Genomic DNA, 21,203 nt, shown 5'->3' on the forward strand with positions numbered 1-21,203 from the left:
CAGTTGATAATGCAAGGCCGGTTAAACAAGTCATGGTGAATTTCAGTGGAAAAGTAGGCCAAGGAGAACAACTACCAAAATCATTATAGAACGAAGACAACCACCAAATACTTTCAGTTAAAATGAAAGTTTTATGTAAATTCAATATTTATTTTATTATTGGGTTATATTTATATAATTAATTGAGTTACAAATATACAAAAAAATACATAAACACAAAAAAAACCCACAAAGGCGTGGCCTGTGTGTGGGTAAACATTTTATTTTAAATTTAAATAAAGGCTTCTAGAAGAATTATCATCATCATCATTCCCTTTCCGCACATAATGGTGCATAGGGCACTGCATTGGCACACTAATCGCAGCGTATCTTGATCATTTTTGTTACATGAAGTTAAGATGGTCAGTCTTACGCTTCAGGTGCCAGTCCATGGACTATGAAATATTCTAGTGTAAAAACACCTTTAAAATAATATTTCATATCAACCATGTTGAGAATCGAACCCGAGATCTCTTGCATGGTAGACAAATACGGCGACCTCCATGGTGTAGTGGTCAAGACGCTTGACTCACGCACGAAAGGTTCCGGGCTCGATTCCCGGTGAGAACACAAAAATTCAAATAAAATTTTTCTCAAGCCTGGGTGTTCTGTGATGTAATTCACCACTGTAATTGGGCCTTCTGGCCTCCTGTTGTGGTGCAAAAAAAAATACACTGACCATTACACCACGAGGCCGACAAATTGGAAGAATACGATAAATAAATGATAGTGCTAATACAAGAATACATTTTTTTAATCAATAAAAATGAGAAAACTGTAAAAAAAGTACCCGCTATTCATTTAAAAATAGACTATTTAAATCTCCTATTTTTAAAAAATTCCGAACAAATTCAAATAATTATTAATCTCTATCATATTGTCCTTATGCATTGCATTAAACAATATTAAAGCTATGAAAAATGAGTATCTTTGTCCGAGTCTAGATTTACGATAAGGAATTCAACTATTCAATCGTTGACTGGATCTATTAAAAAAATAAGAAATAAATTTTGGCGCATTCGCTGTTTAATAATAAAAAAGATAATTTTGGATTATTTGGTTCTCATAAATGCAATTAAAGCTCGATAAAAAATTGACCCAAACCAAATATAAACAAAAATGTAAATTAAAAACAGATTTAAAATTTGTTAATAAATAAAAAAAGAAAGAAAAGAAAGAAAAAAAAAAGAAAAAAAATGTAATTAACAAAGATAAAATAATTGAGTTTTTTGACCAAAAGTTATACATAAATAACAAATTGGGATAGAAACAGCATGTCTTGTAATAATTATATGAATATTGCAATTTTTATTTTTTAATAGTCCACTAGCGTCGGACCTGACTTTCATGAACGACTTCATATTGTATATACATACATAGTGTATAACACAAGTTCGACATCAAGAACATAATTTTTAGGACTCCTTGGAACGAAGTTCATTTTATTATCAAGTGTGTCCATATTTAAATAAAAATTCTTTTCATCAAATAATCAAATCAAACAACAGTTTTTAATGTATGCTGTTATACAAATGGAAGTTAAAACATACAGTGATTAACTTTTAATAAACAAAATCTCTTCCAAGTGTCATATTAAGTGTGATAAGTTTTTATTTAAATATTGCGTATCGGTAAGTTTAGCATGTTCCAACTATTACAATAATAGCATGTTAATATTTTGTTTATGATAATTTGCGATTGATTTAAATTCTAAGACGAACTTTAAGAGTCGTTTTAAATGTGTTTTTAAACAAACTGAAAAAAAATCCTGAAAAACACAAACACAGACACATAAAAAAACTATGATAATTATAACGTGTCCGTAATATTTAAATGACATATATTCTGATACAAAAATAATTCCATTTAGTATTTCACCTTTATATGAAAAAACTTACACTTATTTACAAATATTATAGCATAAATCAATCTCAAATTTAATGCTTAAATTTAACAGAGATTTTTATAACCATCGCACACGATCTCATAACTGTATACATTTACCCCCTGTATACTCCTCTAAATTCGGATTGAAGTCTCTCCTTTACATTGCCTCTACTCAATATAACGTTTTGCCTATTTACCTTCAATCATTCTCTTTCCAGTCTACAAATAGTAATCAAATTCCATTAAAAAATCATTTCCTTAAATTATTTCTCGATAACCCTTGACTTAAATAATATATTATAATTTGTTTTTAAAAAGGTTTACGAGATTTGTCCATTTTAGTTTTAATTATGTTTTACTAAATTGTTTTTATCTGATAATCATTAATTGTATCTATCTCAAAATGAGTTTGCTAACTCATGGGAATACAATTATTTTATCGTACAATTTTGTATTTTAAAATAAAAAAAATAAAAAACTAAATACTATAACCCTAGAAGCCACCGGCTAATAGAGTCGCCCATATGGACCAAAACCAGTATATTGTTATCAACTACGAAGTGAGCTACAGTTTACAGCAATACAACGGGCTGTACGTGCTCGAGTCGAGAATTGCAAGCGCAAACCGAAGCCGTCCGTTACACATTTACTATAAAAATAAAAAAATAAAAATTTGGAATTCACCTGCAATCGAGCTAAAGGGCTTCTCTTTTAGCGGGAGCGAATTATTACTTTAAGTATTTACGAGTACATGAAAATAACATTTTGAAATGTACAAACTTATATGTATTTTTTTATATGTAATGTATTTTCTTTACTAACTTTGTATACTTTGTGGAAATCTGTTATTAGTTCTGAGTTTATATACTATATCTGTTTGTTTACTATAAATATGTATGCAGAACTGTTGATTTCCCAAATAAAATAAAATAAAATAAGATTATAACTGAACCTTAAAGGATAAACCAAGGAACTCACATTGAACGAAATATCCAGGAAACAAGATTTCATGATTGTGTAATTTCCAAAACACCATAACTTTTGAACCAAATGAGATGATTTTAACATATGAAGAACTTAATAATAATCGGAAACATTTTACGATCCATCGTATATGTGAAGCATTTAACAAAAAAATGTATGGTCTTGATATATTTAACACTCCATAAAATATGTGCAGAAGAGAATTAATAGGCTTGATTCATGCTCTTCATTCATAATTCATTTAATCATTAAATCAAATGCAATTTTCCACTCTTACTTTCCTTCAACCATCCTTTACCACTCTTTATCAACTTCCTTCTTTTCCTTTCCACTATCTCCTTGTTTTGTTCATATTTACCTTATTTTAATATTTAGTATATTAATTATTTATTTAGTTTAAACTTTAAGCCGTCGTCGCTTAATAACAGTATTATTAAGTGAATGCATATAATTGGATGGCAGACCCACCATGTAAACATTTTATATAGTTTTTTTTAATATTAATTTAACCTGTGCATCTGTTTGTATTCGAAATAAATAAAATAAAATAATGATAATACATATTTAGAACATATTAACGTCGTATCTGAGACAACTGGTGTTTTTAACATTTAAACAATGCGGACTTAGGATTTTTCTTTCAACTTTAAAAATACTTTGTATGAATGTAGACTTCGGCGATTTATTCACGTATGAAAAGTGGACTCCTGTGTTCCTTTAAGGTACAGATAATATTATTATTATACATCCTGTGGTCTTGTTCCTTTCCTCGTCTCTATGATTATTGAATGGAGCTTCTCGCTACTATCCGTGGCCCTGTTATAGGTCCTATCAGATATATAGATCTGGTGGCGACCAAAAAGAATTTCGAGGCTTTTAAAAAAATTTGTAATCATTTCGGCGAAGTGATATAATGTCCAATCAATTTAATCCCAGTCAGTAAAGAACTCACTTCCCTCTTTTCTCAGTCCAATAAAATGCATATTATGTACGTCTGGATTACCTTCTTTCAGCACAAAAATGCTTAGGCTATACTAGATTACGAAAGCTCCTTCGGGCAGCTTTTTTCATTCGGCAACGAGCAATCCTTCAGTGTATGTGGGCCCGCCAGGGAGACTTATATCCTCGGGTACGGTGTTCAGTATGTGGTGGGCAAGCTGACATTTCTTGGAGGAACTGCATCTTAGGATTCATCCTACGTACTTCCAGGGTTTTTAGTAATACTTGAGTACTGAAGATTCTTTATAACTCGTTGGTGCGAAGTAGACTTGAGAGTGGATCGATGATTTGGGAACCGTGTGGGTTGAAATACTCTTTTATGGTGGAGAGGGTTCAGAAGAAATTTTCTTCGGTTTCTCTACATGAGGGAGTGCGGATATTATCCATGGCTTTATCCCACTGAGTTTATCCAGGGTATGCTCGGTTACAGCAGTTTAAAGACCAGACGGTATGCATATTTAACTACGCATTTCTTTTTTAAAATTTTATTTAAATCTTAAAGTAGGGCACACATATCATACATATTGTTATGTGTGTTCTAATAATAACATTGCAAATATATTTAATTTATAAATTGTTTATCACATATGTCTTGACCATTATTTTAAATTTTGATGTGTTTTTTTCTTCATAAATATTTTTTTCCATTTCGTAATACTTTTTAATTGCTTTAAATAAAATAGAATTTTGTGACTTTGCCTTTTTCCTAAATGGAAGTCTAATTTTGTTATTTTCTCTAGTATTGTGATCGTGTTCATGCTGGTTCCGATCAATTTTTTTCCAAAATTCTGTTTTTTTATTAGAGTTTATAAGTTTATGAACAAATATCGTTGTATTGTAAAATATTTTTGTTTATATGTTAATAATTTCATTTCATTTTCCAGCCATTGATTCATTTTGATTGTTGGGCGGTATTATTGACAACCCTGAAATTATGCAGAGCATTAGCTTTTATGTTCCGGATAATTACCTTAGACAGCGTCAGCATAGACTGTTTCACATTCCAATATACAGGACCAACCTGCCAATAATTATACCTGTTGGAGAGGCTATCCCTATGTTGAACAATATTACTTTAGAAATTGACATTTTTCACGTCTCTGAGGGAGTTTTCGTTTCAAGATTCTCTTACTTTTTTAACATATTATTCTCTAGTTATTATTTATGCCTACGTGTTATTTATATAAATATATATATACACCTAATTTTACCTTTTTATTTTCATTATTTATAGGTGTATGTATTAAGATATTCCATTTTGCATTGTACATAAATGTGAATAAATAAAATTTAAAATTGAAATTGAATTGAAAATCTTAATAAAAATTATAAAAGCACGTATTTAGTTTAATTCCATATTTAATTATAATTTTCATCAGTGACCGGGTTTTGTCGTGACCGATATCGTCAAACTGGTGGGAGACTAAATAAATAAAATAAAATTTTGAATAAAATTAAAATTTTGTACGTAACTTAGAAATTTGTCAAGTCTCACACCAGTCTGATGATGTCGGTCACGAAGAAACCTGGTCACTGGTAAAAATGATAAATAAAAGTGGAATATAAATATACACGTATTTTCGTAATTATAATTATTATTACGTATTATATTTTTTTTAATCTTTAAGTAGGGCGCATAATTATAATGTTTTTATGTACTCTACTAATAAAATTGTAAATATATTTATTTTATTAATTGTTTAACACTTGATATTTCTTAATCTTTAAGGAGAACTTTGTTTTTTTTTCTTCATAAATGTAATGAATATTTATTTTTATTTTTATATCGTGTGTCACTCCCACTCCCACTCTCCCGACGCCGACGTGTCGTTTCGGATCGCATTGCAGTGTCCATTATATCGGGTTGATGCAATAAGGTTGGGTTGATGCAATAAGACGATAACCCAGAAAAACAATTTCGTGTGTATTACGCAATAATGTAAATAATAAAGAAAAATATTTTTTTCTCAATTTCACGATGAAATAATAATACGATAAAACATATTTTGGCGTGTGTACGGATATGCGGATAAAGAATACAAAGTTCTGTGTGTGAAATAGAACCAGAATCTTGGACGAGTGCCTTCAACTCGCAAGTTACTCTTAAGTACAAAACACTAAAAAAGGGCAGTGTACTTTGCGCTATCAGTTGCAGATAAGAGTTTGATTACCATGAAGATGATAATAATATGTTTTATATTGACTATCATATAATTTATGTATTATTTGTATCTGTCACTATTATAGTTATTTATTGGGATCACCCAATAACTATCAAGTTATATTTTTTGTTTATTTATTTCTGTTATAGATTGCCTTAACATGGATTGGTTGAAATTGATCCTTCCAACAGCTCCTCAGCTATCGTTCCTTCTTCTGAAAGCCGCCGTGGTCCTCCTGGTAATATGGACCGCCCAAGTTCTGTGGAACCGCAGGAAGTTCTACGCTTTGAGCTTCAGACTTCCGGGTCCATTTGCCTTACCACTTCTTGGAAACTCGTATCAACTTGGCTGCTTCAGTGCACAGCAACGTAAGGCTGGATCCAGAAGGGCCAATGTCAGATTTTATATATTTCTAAGCACCATTTTGTAGAGGGCCGATGTCATTTAGGAACTTGTATATTTTGCAATGAGGAAGTTCAGTGGTTTAAAAAAAAAATTGTTTATAGACTATTAAATAAGTCAAAAATTGATTTTTTAATTTTTGTATATCGTATTATCAGCGCTACGATTTTTCAAAGTTTTGTATTTCTGAAATAACTCCGCGTGTAACGTCAGAGGTTCATTTCCGCTTATTCTCATTCAGTTCTTCCCATTGGTCCAGAAGCGACAAGCAGACCGGAAATCTTTAAGTATTTTCAATGTTTTTCCTAGCATGACAACATAGAGTCAAGTAGTTTTATTTCGTAAAGTAATAATGCGTTATCTAGTTATATTGTTAAACTGGTCTGCCAAATCAACATTTTGATTAACCATTAATTTTCAATGACCATTCCAAGGTTATTCGATCTGCTTTTGTCAATATTTAATTTAATTTTTTCACGATTTTATTATTTTATTGCCGGGCTTTTTGCGGATCGGTATTTACTTCCAACCAACTAATAAAATAATAGCTGTTTTTGATAAAAAGTATTTTCAAAACGTATGCGCTAAAAATAACATAAAATAGATACATAAATAGAGCAAGAAATATGTGTATATAGAATGTCCAGCGGCAGGTTTATTTTTTTTTAAATGTAGCAAAATAAATAGCCAAGTTATTTTAATATTTTTCGATTTTATTTTTATTGCATTGATTTGAATTTTCTTTTTTTAATACAAAATTTTCTGAATGCCTACCTTTAAGATGCAAGCATTTTTTCAATCATGCGCGCATATTTTAAAAAACACCGAGAACCCTTTTCCTTTTAATATGTTACGGATAAATATGAAAACGAAATATTAAAATTAGACAACTTGAATATCTTACGAATTAAAAAAGCGATTCATAATAAGAAAAAAATAATTAATAACCAAATAATCCATATTCCTTTTAGTCCACTTCTGTCTAGTTTCGAAAGTATTCATCTTAAATTACCACCCTTTTAGGGGAACAAAAACTTGATTTATTAGCTCCACGTGTAGTATTTAGTAAATATGAATTGAATAAAATGAGAAATTATTTATTAGTTACGTAAACCTTGACGAAGAAGCTTGTTTGCTTTGACAAAAAATTAGTGGTTAAAAACAAAGTTGTTTTATTTATTTTACTATAATGAATAACCACAAAGTTAGTGCTTCAAATATACAATTTGAATTATAAATACAAGTGTTCGCAATAGTCATACCTTTAGGAATTCTAAAACATTCTACCAAGATATGAGAAATAATGTGTCCTGCTTTAATCCAATATCAAGAATGTGCAGATTATACAATAGCATTGAAAACGTAGAGATTGTCATTTTTGACACTGGATTGTTTAGGTTTAAGAAATATATACAAGATGCGTTTTTATATTAATGTATTCATTTTTACAATAATTTAAGCTTTATAACTTAAATTGCTAATTTTATTTCGTTGCTTATTTTATTCGTATTTTATTTATTGTTTTTATATTATCGAATGAATTTTTCACAATAATTTTATTTTAATAATTTATATTGTTCATTTTATTTAAATTCATATTTTATTAATGTTCACTTAGATGTATTTTATGTATAAATTTTTACCATTATTTAATTTCAATTTCAATTATTCGTATTTTTAATTTTTTGTTTAAGTATATATTTTATTATTGTTGACATATGGTTGATGAAAAATAAATAGCGTATTTTTAGTATTTTAATATTTCTGTATATTATGTATTATTTTTCGTTGTTTGCAAACCAAATGAATGCTGACATTACATAATCGAATATCAACATATGTATGTTGTCAAATAATAATTTCGCCAAGTTTTTTTGTTTTATTTGGAATTTTTCGTTTTACAGAAATGCTTTTTTTGCTAATGGACATGAAAAAACTTTACGGAAATATATTTAGAATTTGGCTCGGACATGAGTTCGCTGTGGTCATTTCAGAACCGGAGGATTTTCAGGTTTGCGAAATCAATAATTAAATGAACATTTAATGCCGTATTAAACTTCATGACTTCATGAACTCGGGAATAGTTATTCCCACGTATCTGATATATTGAGTGTAGGGTATTGTTCCTATAGAACAAACATTTTCATCATGCATTTCATAATATATACAGTTTTTTGTTCACTTTGCCCAGCTGTACAAAACAGTACTTATGATTTTCTTGTTGTATTACTGTAGAATGTTTTATTATTTTAACTTTCTACTGAATATGCTGTATAATATAGATGTACATAAATACCTTGTTTTTTAAACTGTCTAAATATTTGTTAATTATCTTCGTTTTTTTTAAGTTAGTCTTCTTTGTTTGTTCTCAAATGTAATTTAAAAAAAATATATTGTTAAGTGTCCTCGGCACGTGAAATCCCAGTGAGGTCACATTATTTTTAATATTAATTATTGTTTGTAAGCAAAATATATGAATAAATGAATAAATAAATTTTTAGTTTAATTTTTTTAAATATAAATTTTGTATGATTTTTAGGTTTATTTTTTTCATAAATCTTGGGTATAAAGAAATTTATGTTTTTTTTTTTAAATATTAAGCCAAATATGTTAGTATTATAAATTTTTGTAAAAGGCAGATTTGCCGTTTATGTTAATAAGATAAAATAAAATAAAATAAATATTTAAAAAATCTAAACCGAAATTTATTCTAGAATTTGCAACGAAAGTAATAAAAAGTGGCACAACTAAAAAAAATACAAAGAAGAATACTAATCCCACATAAGATCAGTTGTACAAATACCCGAGCATATACAAGCACATATAGTGCAGTTATTTTGCTTATTAAGGAACGCTACTTTGTGTCTGCGAAAAATTGTCTTCAGACTTATTTGTCGTCTACCAACTCTGTGTGATACAAATTTAGCTAATGTACTGACCTTTTTGTTTAGACAGTGGAGACTTACAGGACATTTATTTTTTTCAGAGCGTTTTGATGAACAAGGCCACTTCATGGAGAGGGAGTAAATATAAAATTATCAAGAAAGGAATGGGGGACGGATTAGTTACACTATCTGGTAAATTCTCCACCATGTCCATAAGTATCTACATTTTCTTTTTCACAATGAGGAATTCCAGCCCAACCCGGAATTAAATTTTGAAAATCTTTTCGTGTACACGTGAATATTAAAAAAATTGGAGTAGGATGAAATATGTCAAAAACGCGCTCTCAGAATAAATAAAAAATGTTAAAAATAGTATTCATTTTAAAATCGTAAATAATGACGTCACTCCTTACATCTACATGTAGTATTTCCAGTTTCCGCTTTAAAGCCCCCGCACCTTGTAAGGAACGTTTTGACCATAGAAAAAATAGTATAATCGGTATAATGTGAAATTTCAACCAGAGATTATGTCAACTTTCTAGGTTTTTCTAAATCGAAACGTTCGTAAAAACAACCATAACATAGAAATGAGCAAATTACGATCAACTAAATGAAGTAATCAAAGCAATACTCCATAGATTCTTGTCAGGTCAGTGAAAATAAGAACGCCAACCATTTCATGACGTCACTACTGAAAAGTGACACACTGCTTACAGTCATTTGGCGCGGTATTTGATAAATGTAACTTTGAATAATCATATCTTTGTAAATAACTCACAAAAAATATAGATATACATATATTTTTGCTAAGTTAAATAGTACGCTAATAGAAAAAAAAAATAGAAAACAGTGGAATTCCTCATTGTCAGTACCTAAAACATTTAAATGGCATACCTCATCTCAAAAATTAAAAAATATGAACCAATAAAGTTAAAAATAATTATAAAAAACGAATATTAAAAATAAATTAGATTTTCTTAGCTGAAATTAAATATCAAGACAGTCTAAGCCGATAAACCAATTAAAATATCAGGACAGTCAAACCAATCGCCATTTTTTAAATAATTTTTCATTTCATACTAAAAATTTGGACTCATTCGAGTTGTATCTTGGGTATCAAATATGGTGTCCCGTAGGGGTCGAATCTTGGTCCATTACTCTTTCGACCCGTGTATCAATGATTTATTTGATTAACCTAGGTGACAAATGGAAGCAACATAGAAACATAATCAACCCTTCATTCTCATTAAGGGCTACCAGAGGTTATCAACCAATCCACGATAAGTACGCTAGACTTCTGGTTAAGAATGTAGCGGAGAAGTGTAACGTGGGGTATATCAATATGACAATACTGTCGCAGAGATTTGCGGCGGATGACATGTGCGGTAAGAATCGTATTTATTTCTTAAATTTCTATTTTTTTTACAAAAAGTATAAACTCCCTCAAAATAAATACAATGGAAGCTCGCTAAACGAGCATAATTCTTTCCAAAATCTTATTCGTAATACGGAATGCTTGCTGAGTAAAATGCTGTCCCCTTTTAAATATTAATCAACAATTGTATGTATATAGGTACCGCCCCAGCTTAAATTGAGGCCATCACACTACTCACACAGATGTAAAGCTTGTATACAGTATGTTACATTTCTGCATGAATTTTATTTTATTCAATTATTAACATGTACTAATAATTTTTTCAGAAAAGTGTTATATGACTAAGTTATGGTATATTGGTCAGCGTGTTTAGTTGCTATGCATAAAGTTATCGCAAAATATTTATTCAGATTGATTTTTCACAGCGATGTTTCGTGTTAATACAGAAATAATATATGTGTATTCCAATGAACAATAAACTGCATTTTTAATTTTAAAAAATTAAATGTAAAAAATATTATAAAATTTACAGTGATTACTAACAGTTCGTGGAAATGCGTTTTTTTCTAGTACCGCGTCGTAGTAAATGTAATTAAAAAATTATAATTATTAGTGTTTTTTATAACTCTACTGTGCCCATTAAATACATTAATACAATCAAGATTAATTGTAACTATAATTATCTGCAATTCATTTCTATGACAGAAAATATTCATTTGACGTAAATGTTTTCTTAGAATCCGATCAGCACCACTGCAAAACAATTTCTTTGTGGAAATTACCAGGGTTAATATGCAAGCAATGAAAAGAATTTCCAAAATATTTTAATATTTAAACTAAACGATGTTCACAGAAATGCAAAGATAAAATCTTTTTCTACTTTATTGTTTTCATATCAATTAATACTTGAATTAATCGTTTTTCATTTCTTTTCTTGCTGTCAGGTTTAAACGCAAGTTTTGTGAAATTGAAATATACTCAGATAATCAAAGCTTATCGGCAATTATGTCAACAAAGCGTCTTTTGTGGGGTTAACACATTATTGCAATATTTTTACCCCTTTTTATATATTTTTATATGGTAGTTGCTTTATTATTTACATTGCTTATAATATACAAAGTTTATATTTCAAAAGTGGATTTTTCTGCAATTAAATTTCTTTAAATTTATTTAAACTGTTGGGATCAGAAGGGATATTGGAACAATTAGGAACTTCTCAGCATTTACTCGTGTGGAGAGGAAACCACTTAAAACTCTTTAGGAGAAGCCGGCCTGTTGGCAGTAGTCAACAGGCCTTCCGTTCCACTAGAGGAGTGTTCGGCATTTTTTTCCCTACTTTGGTTTATTTTACCAATTGCCTGTACTATATTGACCATGTATGATACCATCTCTCGTGTGAGTTCTTTATTACCTATCACCGATGGGATGGGATTGTTATCACGTAAGTCACATATTGATCTTAATTCGCAACAATACGTCAAGTTTCTTAAGCAATGTTACCTTATTTTTAGTCCGGTAGCATGGTTTTTGGTTAACACATTGAGGTATTACATAACATTTGTAAGTTTAAACTCTTCAAACTATTGATTATGACACTAACTCATTTTTTAAATCAAAATATTACTCAACAATATTTTGAGTTTGTCCAATTTTTGTAGACAAGGACTGTATTCAACTCCCTGGGGAGCTGTTTATATCAACATATTACAACAGAAATGAAGAACATTTAAGAGAAGGTAATATAGAAGTCTAGGCATCTACAGGGCTTATGACCTGTCAATGGCTGGTTTGAGTGGCCACTTTACACACTGTGTTCACAAACATCAACAGATGAAAGAATGGAAGTAATATAGATGTTCAAAAATGGGCAGAATGGTGAATGTTACACAGTGTGTAAAGTGGCCACTTGAACCAGCCATTGACAGGTCATAAGCCCTTCTATATTACCTTCTCTTAAATGTTCTTCATCTCTGTTGTAATATGTTAACAAAATATTACTTACAAACGGCTCGACACATTTTTGCATAATATCAATCTGAGCATTAACAGGGCTAGTGAGTTATTATATTTATGTTACTATTTTTTCTAAAAATGCATTTAAAAAATCCAGTAAAATACACTATTTGTACTTTTTTATTTTTTCAGAAAACTTATTTGATTGGGAGCCAAGATTTTATGAAGGCGATAAAGATCATTATCTCTATTTAAATCCTTGGTAATTATAACCATTAGTAAATAATGAATTAAACTTAAATAATTTGGATTGGAAATGATGTTCGTGTTTTTTGTAGATTTATTGATAAAAATTGACAAAGATTCCTTGGTTAAGTTTGATTAGTTTATTTGAGTAACGAGTGCTTTTGCCTTAGTAGACATTTTCAGGACTGGTAAATCGTTAACAATATTTTTAACTTGTGTACATTTTTTATAAGGTTTTTGAAGATAAAAACCACAGTTTAGTATTTTTGTTTTAGAGACAGTTTTTTTTAAAAAACAATTTAGACAAAGGTTTAATGAAATAATTTAACTTAATTGAGGAATTTTGTTGATATTTTTATCAAAATAGATAATTTTATTTGATTTTATAAGAAAAATGTGTATCGTATTGGAATTTTTGTAAGCTTAAAAAAAATTCGTGTTCAAACAAGTTTCCGCCTTTTTTTATCAAAGATTTGGGCATTCATTGTGAAAAAGCAGAACCTTACATTTTATTAAAATTATTATCCATCGCTTGCCATTACTTTTTCTTTTCTTTCTGGTAACGTACAGATACCGCATCGGAAGAATGCTTCATTTTTTATTCAATATTTAGTATCTTCAAATATGTGAAGTGCTGCTCAGTCTGGCCATATGCCATTGATCGGAACAAGTAGTTATCCGAAGGGGAAATGTCTGGTGAATACGGCGGTTGTGGTAAAACTTCGCAATTGGGTGTTTCCAAATAGGTTTTGACCGGCGCCGTAGCATGTGGACGAGCGTTGTCATGCAGGAAAACAACTTTGTCGTGTCTGGAGTAGTAGCGGGCGCGCTTTTCCTTGAGTCAACCTCATTAATTGTGTTCGGTAGATAGCTCCAAAAATGGTTTCGTTCGGTTTGAGCAACTCAGAATATACGACACCAAGCTGATCCCACCAAATACACAACAAGAGTTTTTTTCCACGAATGTTTGGCTTAGCTGTAGATGTTAAAGCATGGCTAGGTGGTAGGTACCCGTAATTTCTTTATTTTTGGATTCTCATGGTGGATCTGTTTTTTACTAGCAGTGACTATACGGTAGAGAAAAGACTTTCGTTTATGTCTGGCAAGCAGCATTGACGTTTAACGTTTCTCGGCGTCAGGAACCCAATTTCCTTGTTTTGAATTATTTCTAATAATTTCAACCAATGAAAATTGCGCGTTGAGTCACGTCTTATATAAACGAAAGTTTTTTTTACGTTTGGCACAAATCTTGATCCAATAATGCTTCCAATTCCGCGTTTTCGCATACTTTTGGCCTCCCGATACGTTTTTTGTCTTCGATGTCAAATTCACCGTTTTCAAACTTTCAAAACCACTTACGACAACTTCTCTCACTTCAAACAGTTTCACTGTATGCTTCTACAACCAATCGATGCGCTTCGGTTGCAGATTTCGTTAAATTGAAGAAATAAATCATAAGTTCCCGCAAATGACTCTCATTCAGCTCAAAACTCGAAATTAACGCACACAAAATAATATTGTACTGATAAAACTGTAAAACTAATATTTCAAGGTTGTTAACAGATGCCCATCTTATGATGGTGTTTTACATCTGACAACTTTAACCATAACTTTCTGGTGGCGCCAACTTTTGTCAAACGGAAACTTATTTTGTACAGTTAAAAGTTTTTTTTTTTAACATTCCAGAGTTTGATCTGTAAAGATTATTTTTTCAATCAACTTAAAGGTTTTCGAAAATTTCCACATTTAATTATTGTCATCTCAAAATTCGATACGTTTTTATTTTTTCAATACGAAATACGAGTTAAATTGTTTACCAATAAGATATCGTCTTTGCGTCTTGGAAACTGGCTGTGTGAATTAATTTTACTCGATTAGTTTTTTACGCCAAAAAACGTCAATTTTTTTTTTAACCGTGATTAAAATAATAAAGTGTCCATTTTCATCAACGCACTAAACTAATTAAAGTACCAAATAAAATATTGCATAAAAAAATGTTCCCATGCATTTTTATTCAAATCTGCGATGTTATTTGTTTCTCCAGAGCATTTTAAGAAAAATGGATAGCCGATTTCCAAGGCACAACGACGATATGTACTCGTATATTTCATATCCAGATCAGAAATAATTTATATTTTAGGTCTGCAAAATTGGCGCATGAAAGAATGTGCAAATTGTGGTTAATGTTTGATTTAACTTACTACTTAACAAAAAGTGGTCAATTCTACAAAAAAGACTCAATGGTATATCACTCATTCTTTGACGAAATAATCAGAGCAAAGGCACGAAGCGCTCTCGACTCAAATACGAATATTAACAACGTCAACACAAGCACGATTCAAAATGACGGTAAGTCAAATGTTCATAAGATAAATGTCAGTGATGGAAATTAATAATAAAATTAAGACAACAAAAACATTCATGTGGTAATTTCTCAAAGGTTATTTTATGCCATCATTTATTCGTCCGCCTTATAGTCTGAGAGGTTTTGGTTTTCATTCCCGACATTGCTTTTTTGTAATTGTATTATGATTGTAAATTTTGTATTGTAATAAAGAAATGTCTTTTGTAGTTTTTGAGGAACCATCGGAAGAATTTTCTGACGTAGAAAAACTAAAAGATGGAAATAAATCTGTGCTTATGGCCTTAGTCAAAGCTTGTTCTTCGGGATATTGTAATGTTCATGAAATCAGCGACGAATTTAATAATATCTACGTTCCTGTGAGTATAACAGTTATTATAATAAATAAATTACGGAAGTAGTGAACCAAACTTATTTAATTAAATTTTTAAAATAACATTGAAGCGTTAATTTCTGGTTCAAACATAGACCATAGTAAATAAGGTAGGACGCATTAATTTAAAAACCATTCTGCTCATATAGTTTATTTCTCTAAAGCTCCGATTGATTCATGAGATCTATTCATTAGATCTATGCATCAGATTTCCAATTCCGCGTTTGGGCATGCTTTCAACCTCCCACTACGTTTTTTGTCTTCCATGTCAAATTCACAGTTTTCAATTTTTTGAAACTACTTACGACAATTTCTCTCACTTAAAACAGTTTCACCACATGCTTCTACAACCAATCGATGTGCCTCGGTTGCAGATTTCGCATAATTGAAGAAGTAAATCAAAAGTCAGATCTATTCATCAGATCTATTCACCAGATTTGTATGATCCCAATAATTATATCAGAGCGAGATCTCATGCACTGTTTTACACACCCAGAAGCCATACAAATGCAAGTCAGAATTCACCCATTGCTAAATACGGCTTCTTTTGATAAAATAGATCTATTTTTCAGTACATATCGGCAGTTTAGCAGCTATCTACTTTTTATTCATTAATTTCTAACTTATATATACAGTCTGCATTACGTGGTGGATTAAACAGCACGTTAAGTAATGCTGATAACAATTTTCAAATAAATAATAATAAATTATCTATTCATCAGATCTATTAATCTACTACATTCTGCTTATATATCTTTAAAGATCAAACCTTCATCTATATTCTGCTTATATAGTCTATTTCTCTAAAACTCAGATCTACTAATCTATTTATCTACTATATTCTGCTTATGTAGTCTATTTCTCAGATCTATTCATTAAATCTATTAATCTATTAATCTACTATATTCTGTTTACATAGTCAACTTCTCTAAAACTCGGATCTCTTGATCTGTTCATTTTCTATATTCTGCTTATATAGTATATTTCTCAGATCTATTCATTAGTTAAATTAATCTATTCTTCTACTGTATTCTGTTTACATGGCCTTCTTCTCTAAAGCTTGGATTTATTGATCTATTCATCCTCTTTATTCTGCTTATATAGTTTATTTCTCAGATCTATTTATTAGTTATATTAATCTATACATCTAATGTATTCTACTTTTCAAAAACTCGGATCTATTGATCTATTCATCTTCTACATTCTGCCAATATAACATATTTATCTAAAGCTCAAATCTATTAATTAACTCTATTGATCTATTCATATCCTTTATCCTATTTTGGTTTATTTATCTAAAACTCAGAATGAAGAATACTAGGCTAGGTAGAGTAATCCAAACATACATGATTGGTTAAAACTGTCAATCCTTTTTTTCACAGGGAGCAGACGCTGTTGCAACCATGATCAGCACTCTAGTCTTGTTACTAGGAATGCATAAAAGATGCCAGGATCTTCTGTGGGAGGAGATAAGAACAAAGTCAGGCGGAGACCTAGATGGTGACGTCACAGTGGACCACCTGACCAGATACCCTTACCTGGATTGTTGCTATAAGGAAGTTTTGAGAACATTCCCCACTGCTTCGGTCCAGATAAGAGATTTAAAGACTGATTTATACCTGAAGAGTTGTAAGTTGACTACATACTTATGAACATTGTTTTATTTTGTACTAGCGGACCCGACAGACGTTTTTATCATTTTTCGTAAATAAGGACACGCGTTATTTATTTTGGGCTTTTTTGAGCTATTTGTATATTCGTAATAAGGGTTATTTTTTCGTTTTATTTTCTCCTGTGATTGGGTAAGAAGCTTTGTTATAAGCTGGTTCAGCATACGTTTTTTTTTAAATAAGGACACACATTATTTCACACGCATAGTCAGACCGCGTTTTACCCTGAGCTTTCTAAAATTATGACACTCAACTCCCTACACGAATTAGTCATTCTTTAACCGCCAGCCGGGTTTTGACGAGATCGTGACGTTCTTGAAAGAAAAGGAAGAACTAAGATAGACCAAATCTTGTTGTATTTTTAAAAATATATGTTGTTCATAAACTCATCTTCTTTTTTTATACCAACTTTACTTCTAAATACTGTTCTATCTTTTATTGCTTTATATTGTACTTTTAAAATTTTCTGTTGTTTATACAGGATGTTTATTAAACCCTGTCACGTCCGAAACCACAATGATCAGTGTGGGCAAGAAGACATATTAGCATTTTTTTAAAAATTTTAAGGACAAAGAAATCTTTTAAAAATGAAATATTTAAAAAAGCAAATGGTTGCTTACTTCTGCAGGGCAGAAACGAAGAGGGGGAGAGGGGAGTCTGATTTTGCGCCGCGCTCTCCTCACTTCTCCCCTGCAGAAGTAAGCAACCATTTGTTTTTTTAAATATTTCATTTTTAAAAGATTTCTTTATCCTAAATATTTTTTTAAATATGCCAATATGTCTTCTTGCCCACACTGATCATTGTGGTTTCGGATGTGACAGGGTTTAAAGAACACCCCGAATACTCATGTTTTATATGACTTTCATGTATGTAAAAGCCTTATGAGCGTGAAACATTAATAAAATAAATAAATAAATGCAAATAGCAGTTTTGGAATATTTTCCATATTTACACTGGTAAAATTCAAATATTTGATTGCGCAGCAGGATTATATGTCGCGAAACGTAAATATTTTGACATTTAATATTAGGTGTTCATGGATGTTGCATTGTGATCGCGAATACGATAAACAACCATGAGGAGAAATTATTATCACGTCGATAGTTATTTGTGATTGGGCTACTGGGCACTGACTTGTTTACAAACGCGCATGAGCTTCTACTATTCTACATTCAATGTTTTGCCATCTCGCTCACACATCGCGAGATCTGAAAAATATAACGTCTCTCCTCCTATGGCGTCTCTCCGGGTTTTATCCTATGCATTTTATTAAATCAGGAACATTCTTTAGCCTTTTAGTAGTAAAAAGTGCAGTTGATTTTATTGCGTGGTACATGTTGATTGAAATTAATAAATTTGGGAAATAGACTTTATAATTTTGCAATTGCAATGCACAGCATACTGAAGTAACCTAATCGAGGAATTAAGTTATAATTCACTGCGCACCAATAAACCTCATTACGCACTAAATAATCTATTTTTTCAGGCAATATTACGTTGCCTGCTGGCACTAGTTTATTCCTGAGTAATTACCTTCTGCATAATAACCCAAAATATTGGAAGGATCCAGAAGTCTTCATGCCAGAGAGGTTCTTCCCAGAAGAAGTTGCCAAAAGACCAGCTTTTTCATTCCTGCCGTACAGCGCTGGACAGAGAAACTGCATTGGTAATTTTAAAACATTTATACTTTTTCAAATACGTCGCATCTGTAAAATATATTCTATTATTAATAATGGTTCCGTAAATCACGTTTATCAATTTGATATTTTCCGTTAGCCAACACATGCAATCATTCGTAATAGTTCTAATCATCCTTTATCTTATAAACACTTCGCGTTTCATCGATAACTAACATTCGGCTATCAAAATATAACTATCACAAAGAACTCAATGTAATAAAATAAATTGCTTTATAAAATTTATTTTGTTAATTAAAAAAAATGATTTTATTTTGTACTAGTTCAGTATGTACATACATACATGTAATTTTTAAACTTTTTCAATTTTCTTTCCCAGATTGCATAATGTAAACATTATTTTGAATTTATTTCCATGCCTAGTATTCTGTTTATTTTGTTATTTTCAAGTATTTTTCATACAGTTTTTAATTTGTAGTATATCATAATTTTAATTTTTCTGCTTTTGTAAATAATATTACAGTTTAAAATGTAAAAACGTCTTTAAATAAATTTGTTATCTGTTTGTCCCTAAATGAGTTTTTTTTTTAAAAAACTCCTAGGGAATATTGTATATAATTATGTATAATATTTTTTCAATTTAATAAAAAAAATTAACATTCGGCTATCAAAATATAACTATCACAAAGAACTCAATGTTATAAAATAAATTGCTTTATAAAATGACGATAATATTCAGATTGAATTTTTTTTTAATTAAAAAAATTAGGTACATCACATCAAATAATATTACCAATGATTTTAAATACCTTTTAATTAAACCGCTCTACTTCCGCATATCCTCTAGAAATGTATTATTTATGTAATAACATAAATTGCGGGAATAGCGATGATACTGATGCACAAATTTCGTCGTTTTCAGGTCAAACATACGGCGCTGATGCAGTGAAGACTGCTATGATCCACCTGGTGAGGAAGTTTGAGTTCTTCTCCGACCTGACGATGGATGAACTTCCGAGGAATGCAGATATTTCCCTGCGAAGTGCTGTGGGCTGCAGGGTCAAAGTCACCAGACGGAATACGCAAACTTAAATTGTAAAATTCGATGAAAAAAAGTATTAATTATCGGATAAACAATACAGTTAGCATTGATAAATAATGTATCGATATACCTATATGCCTAAGGCCTGGTAGTTTCAACATAGGAATTAGTTTGAAATCAGAAGCAATATATTTTTATGTGAAAAAAGTAACATGTTTTCAAATTTTTTATCTGATTTTTAACTATTACACATATAATATTTATGTTTTTTGTTGATATTTCTTGATAAAATTTCATAGTTAATGATTATGATAAAATACTGGACCAGTCTTGAAGATGCCTACTCAGGCGAAACCGCTCGTTAGTCAAAATATTAAAAAGTAAAACTAAACAAAAAAGTTTCATCGATAAGTTTATTTATAATTTTATCATAATCATTATTACACAAAGGATCGAATTTATTTTAAAAAGTTTTTTCACACCAAAATATTTCGTAGTCCCTGGACTGGTACCTAAAGCGTAAGACTGATCATCTTACCTTCATGTTATAAAAATGATCAAGATTTGCTGTGATTAGTGTACCAATGCAGCGTCCTATGCACTATAATCAGTTTTTTTTTAATATAGTTTTTTACGCCTTTTAAAAGTGGCATTATTTATAAAGCCATCTTCATCTATTAAAACGGTCTGATAAAGTTTCAAGATTGAAAAATGGCCAAGACAAATTCAAAAATAGGAAAACATACTTTTATTAATGAAAACAAAACATAGATATTTAAATAAGAAGAAGACCAATAAAATTTTCAAAAACAAAGTAAATATTAAAAGTGACAAAATAAAAAAATCTTCAACATTTTCCACGTAGGCAATTATCAAGACTGAACAAATAATATCCAATGCACATACTGCGCCATCGATATACACAAATGCGCACACCAGTGACGAGTGGTGATTTTTTTAAATTAAATGTTCATTAATTTGTACCTACGTATAAGTACATAATATATATAAATGGCTATTTTTTCTATGGTTCCGTGAAAATCAACTCAAATAACAATTTTCATCAACTTCGCGATAAACGTAGCTTTATTCTACACTATTTTAATACAACAATTGCACAAAAGTTTATTGAAAAGTACCATAATGATATTCGGCATATATTTCCATTATGATTAAAATGCCTACA

The 21,203-nt window shown here is 30.4% G+C and overlaps 1 protein-coding gene across 1 annotated transcript; it reads left to right on the plus strand.

Moving 5' to 3' along the window:
- Positions 1–1,447: 1,447 nt before the first annotated feature.
- Positions 1,448–20,415, plus strand: LOC148284967 (cytochrome P450 4c3-like). The gene is made up of 11 exons (XM_088231909.1): positions 1,448–1,670; positions 6,221–6,439; positions 8,378–8,484; positions 9,460–9,550; positions 10,558–10,743; positions 12,879–12,948; positions 15,073–15,281; positions 15,505–15,653; positions 17,050–17,296; positions 18,825–19,004; positions 19,898–20,415. The coding sequence occupies exons 2-11, from the start codon at positions 6,232–6,234 to the stop codon at positions 20,065–20,067; spliced, it is 1,617 nt and encodes a 538-aa protein (XP_088088035.1). The 5' UTR covers positions 1,448–1,670; positions 6,221–6,231; the 3' UTR covers positions 20,068–20,415.
- Positions 20,416–21,203: the final 788 nt, after the last annotated feature.

This window comes from Micrasema longulum, unplaced genomic scaffold (assembly GCF_059751315.1).
Source record: "Micrasema longulum isolate JH-2025_06_02 unplaced genomic scaffold, ASM5975131v1 h1tg000072l, whole genome shotgun sequence".
Taxonomy (NCBI): domain Eukaryota; kingdom Metazoa; phylum Arthropoda; class Insecta; order Trichoptera; family Brachycentridae; genus Micrasema; species Micrasema longulum.

Coding starts and splice junctions, on each gene's coding strand:
- LOC148284967 (XM_088231909.1), top strand. CDS start 6,232: ATGGATTGGTTGAAATTGATCCTTCCAACAGCTCCTCAGCTATCGTTC. Junction 10,744..12,878: donor TGCGGCGGATGACATGTGCG/GTAAGAATCGTA, acceptor TTATTTTTTCAG/AAAACTTATTTGATTGGGAG. Junction 15,282..15,504: donor AAGCACGATTCAAAATGACG/GTAAGTCAAATG, acceptor TGTCTTTTGTAG/TTTTTGAGGAACCATCGGAA.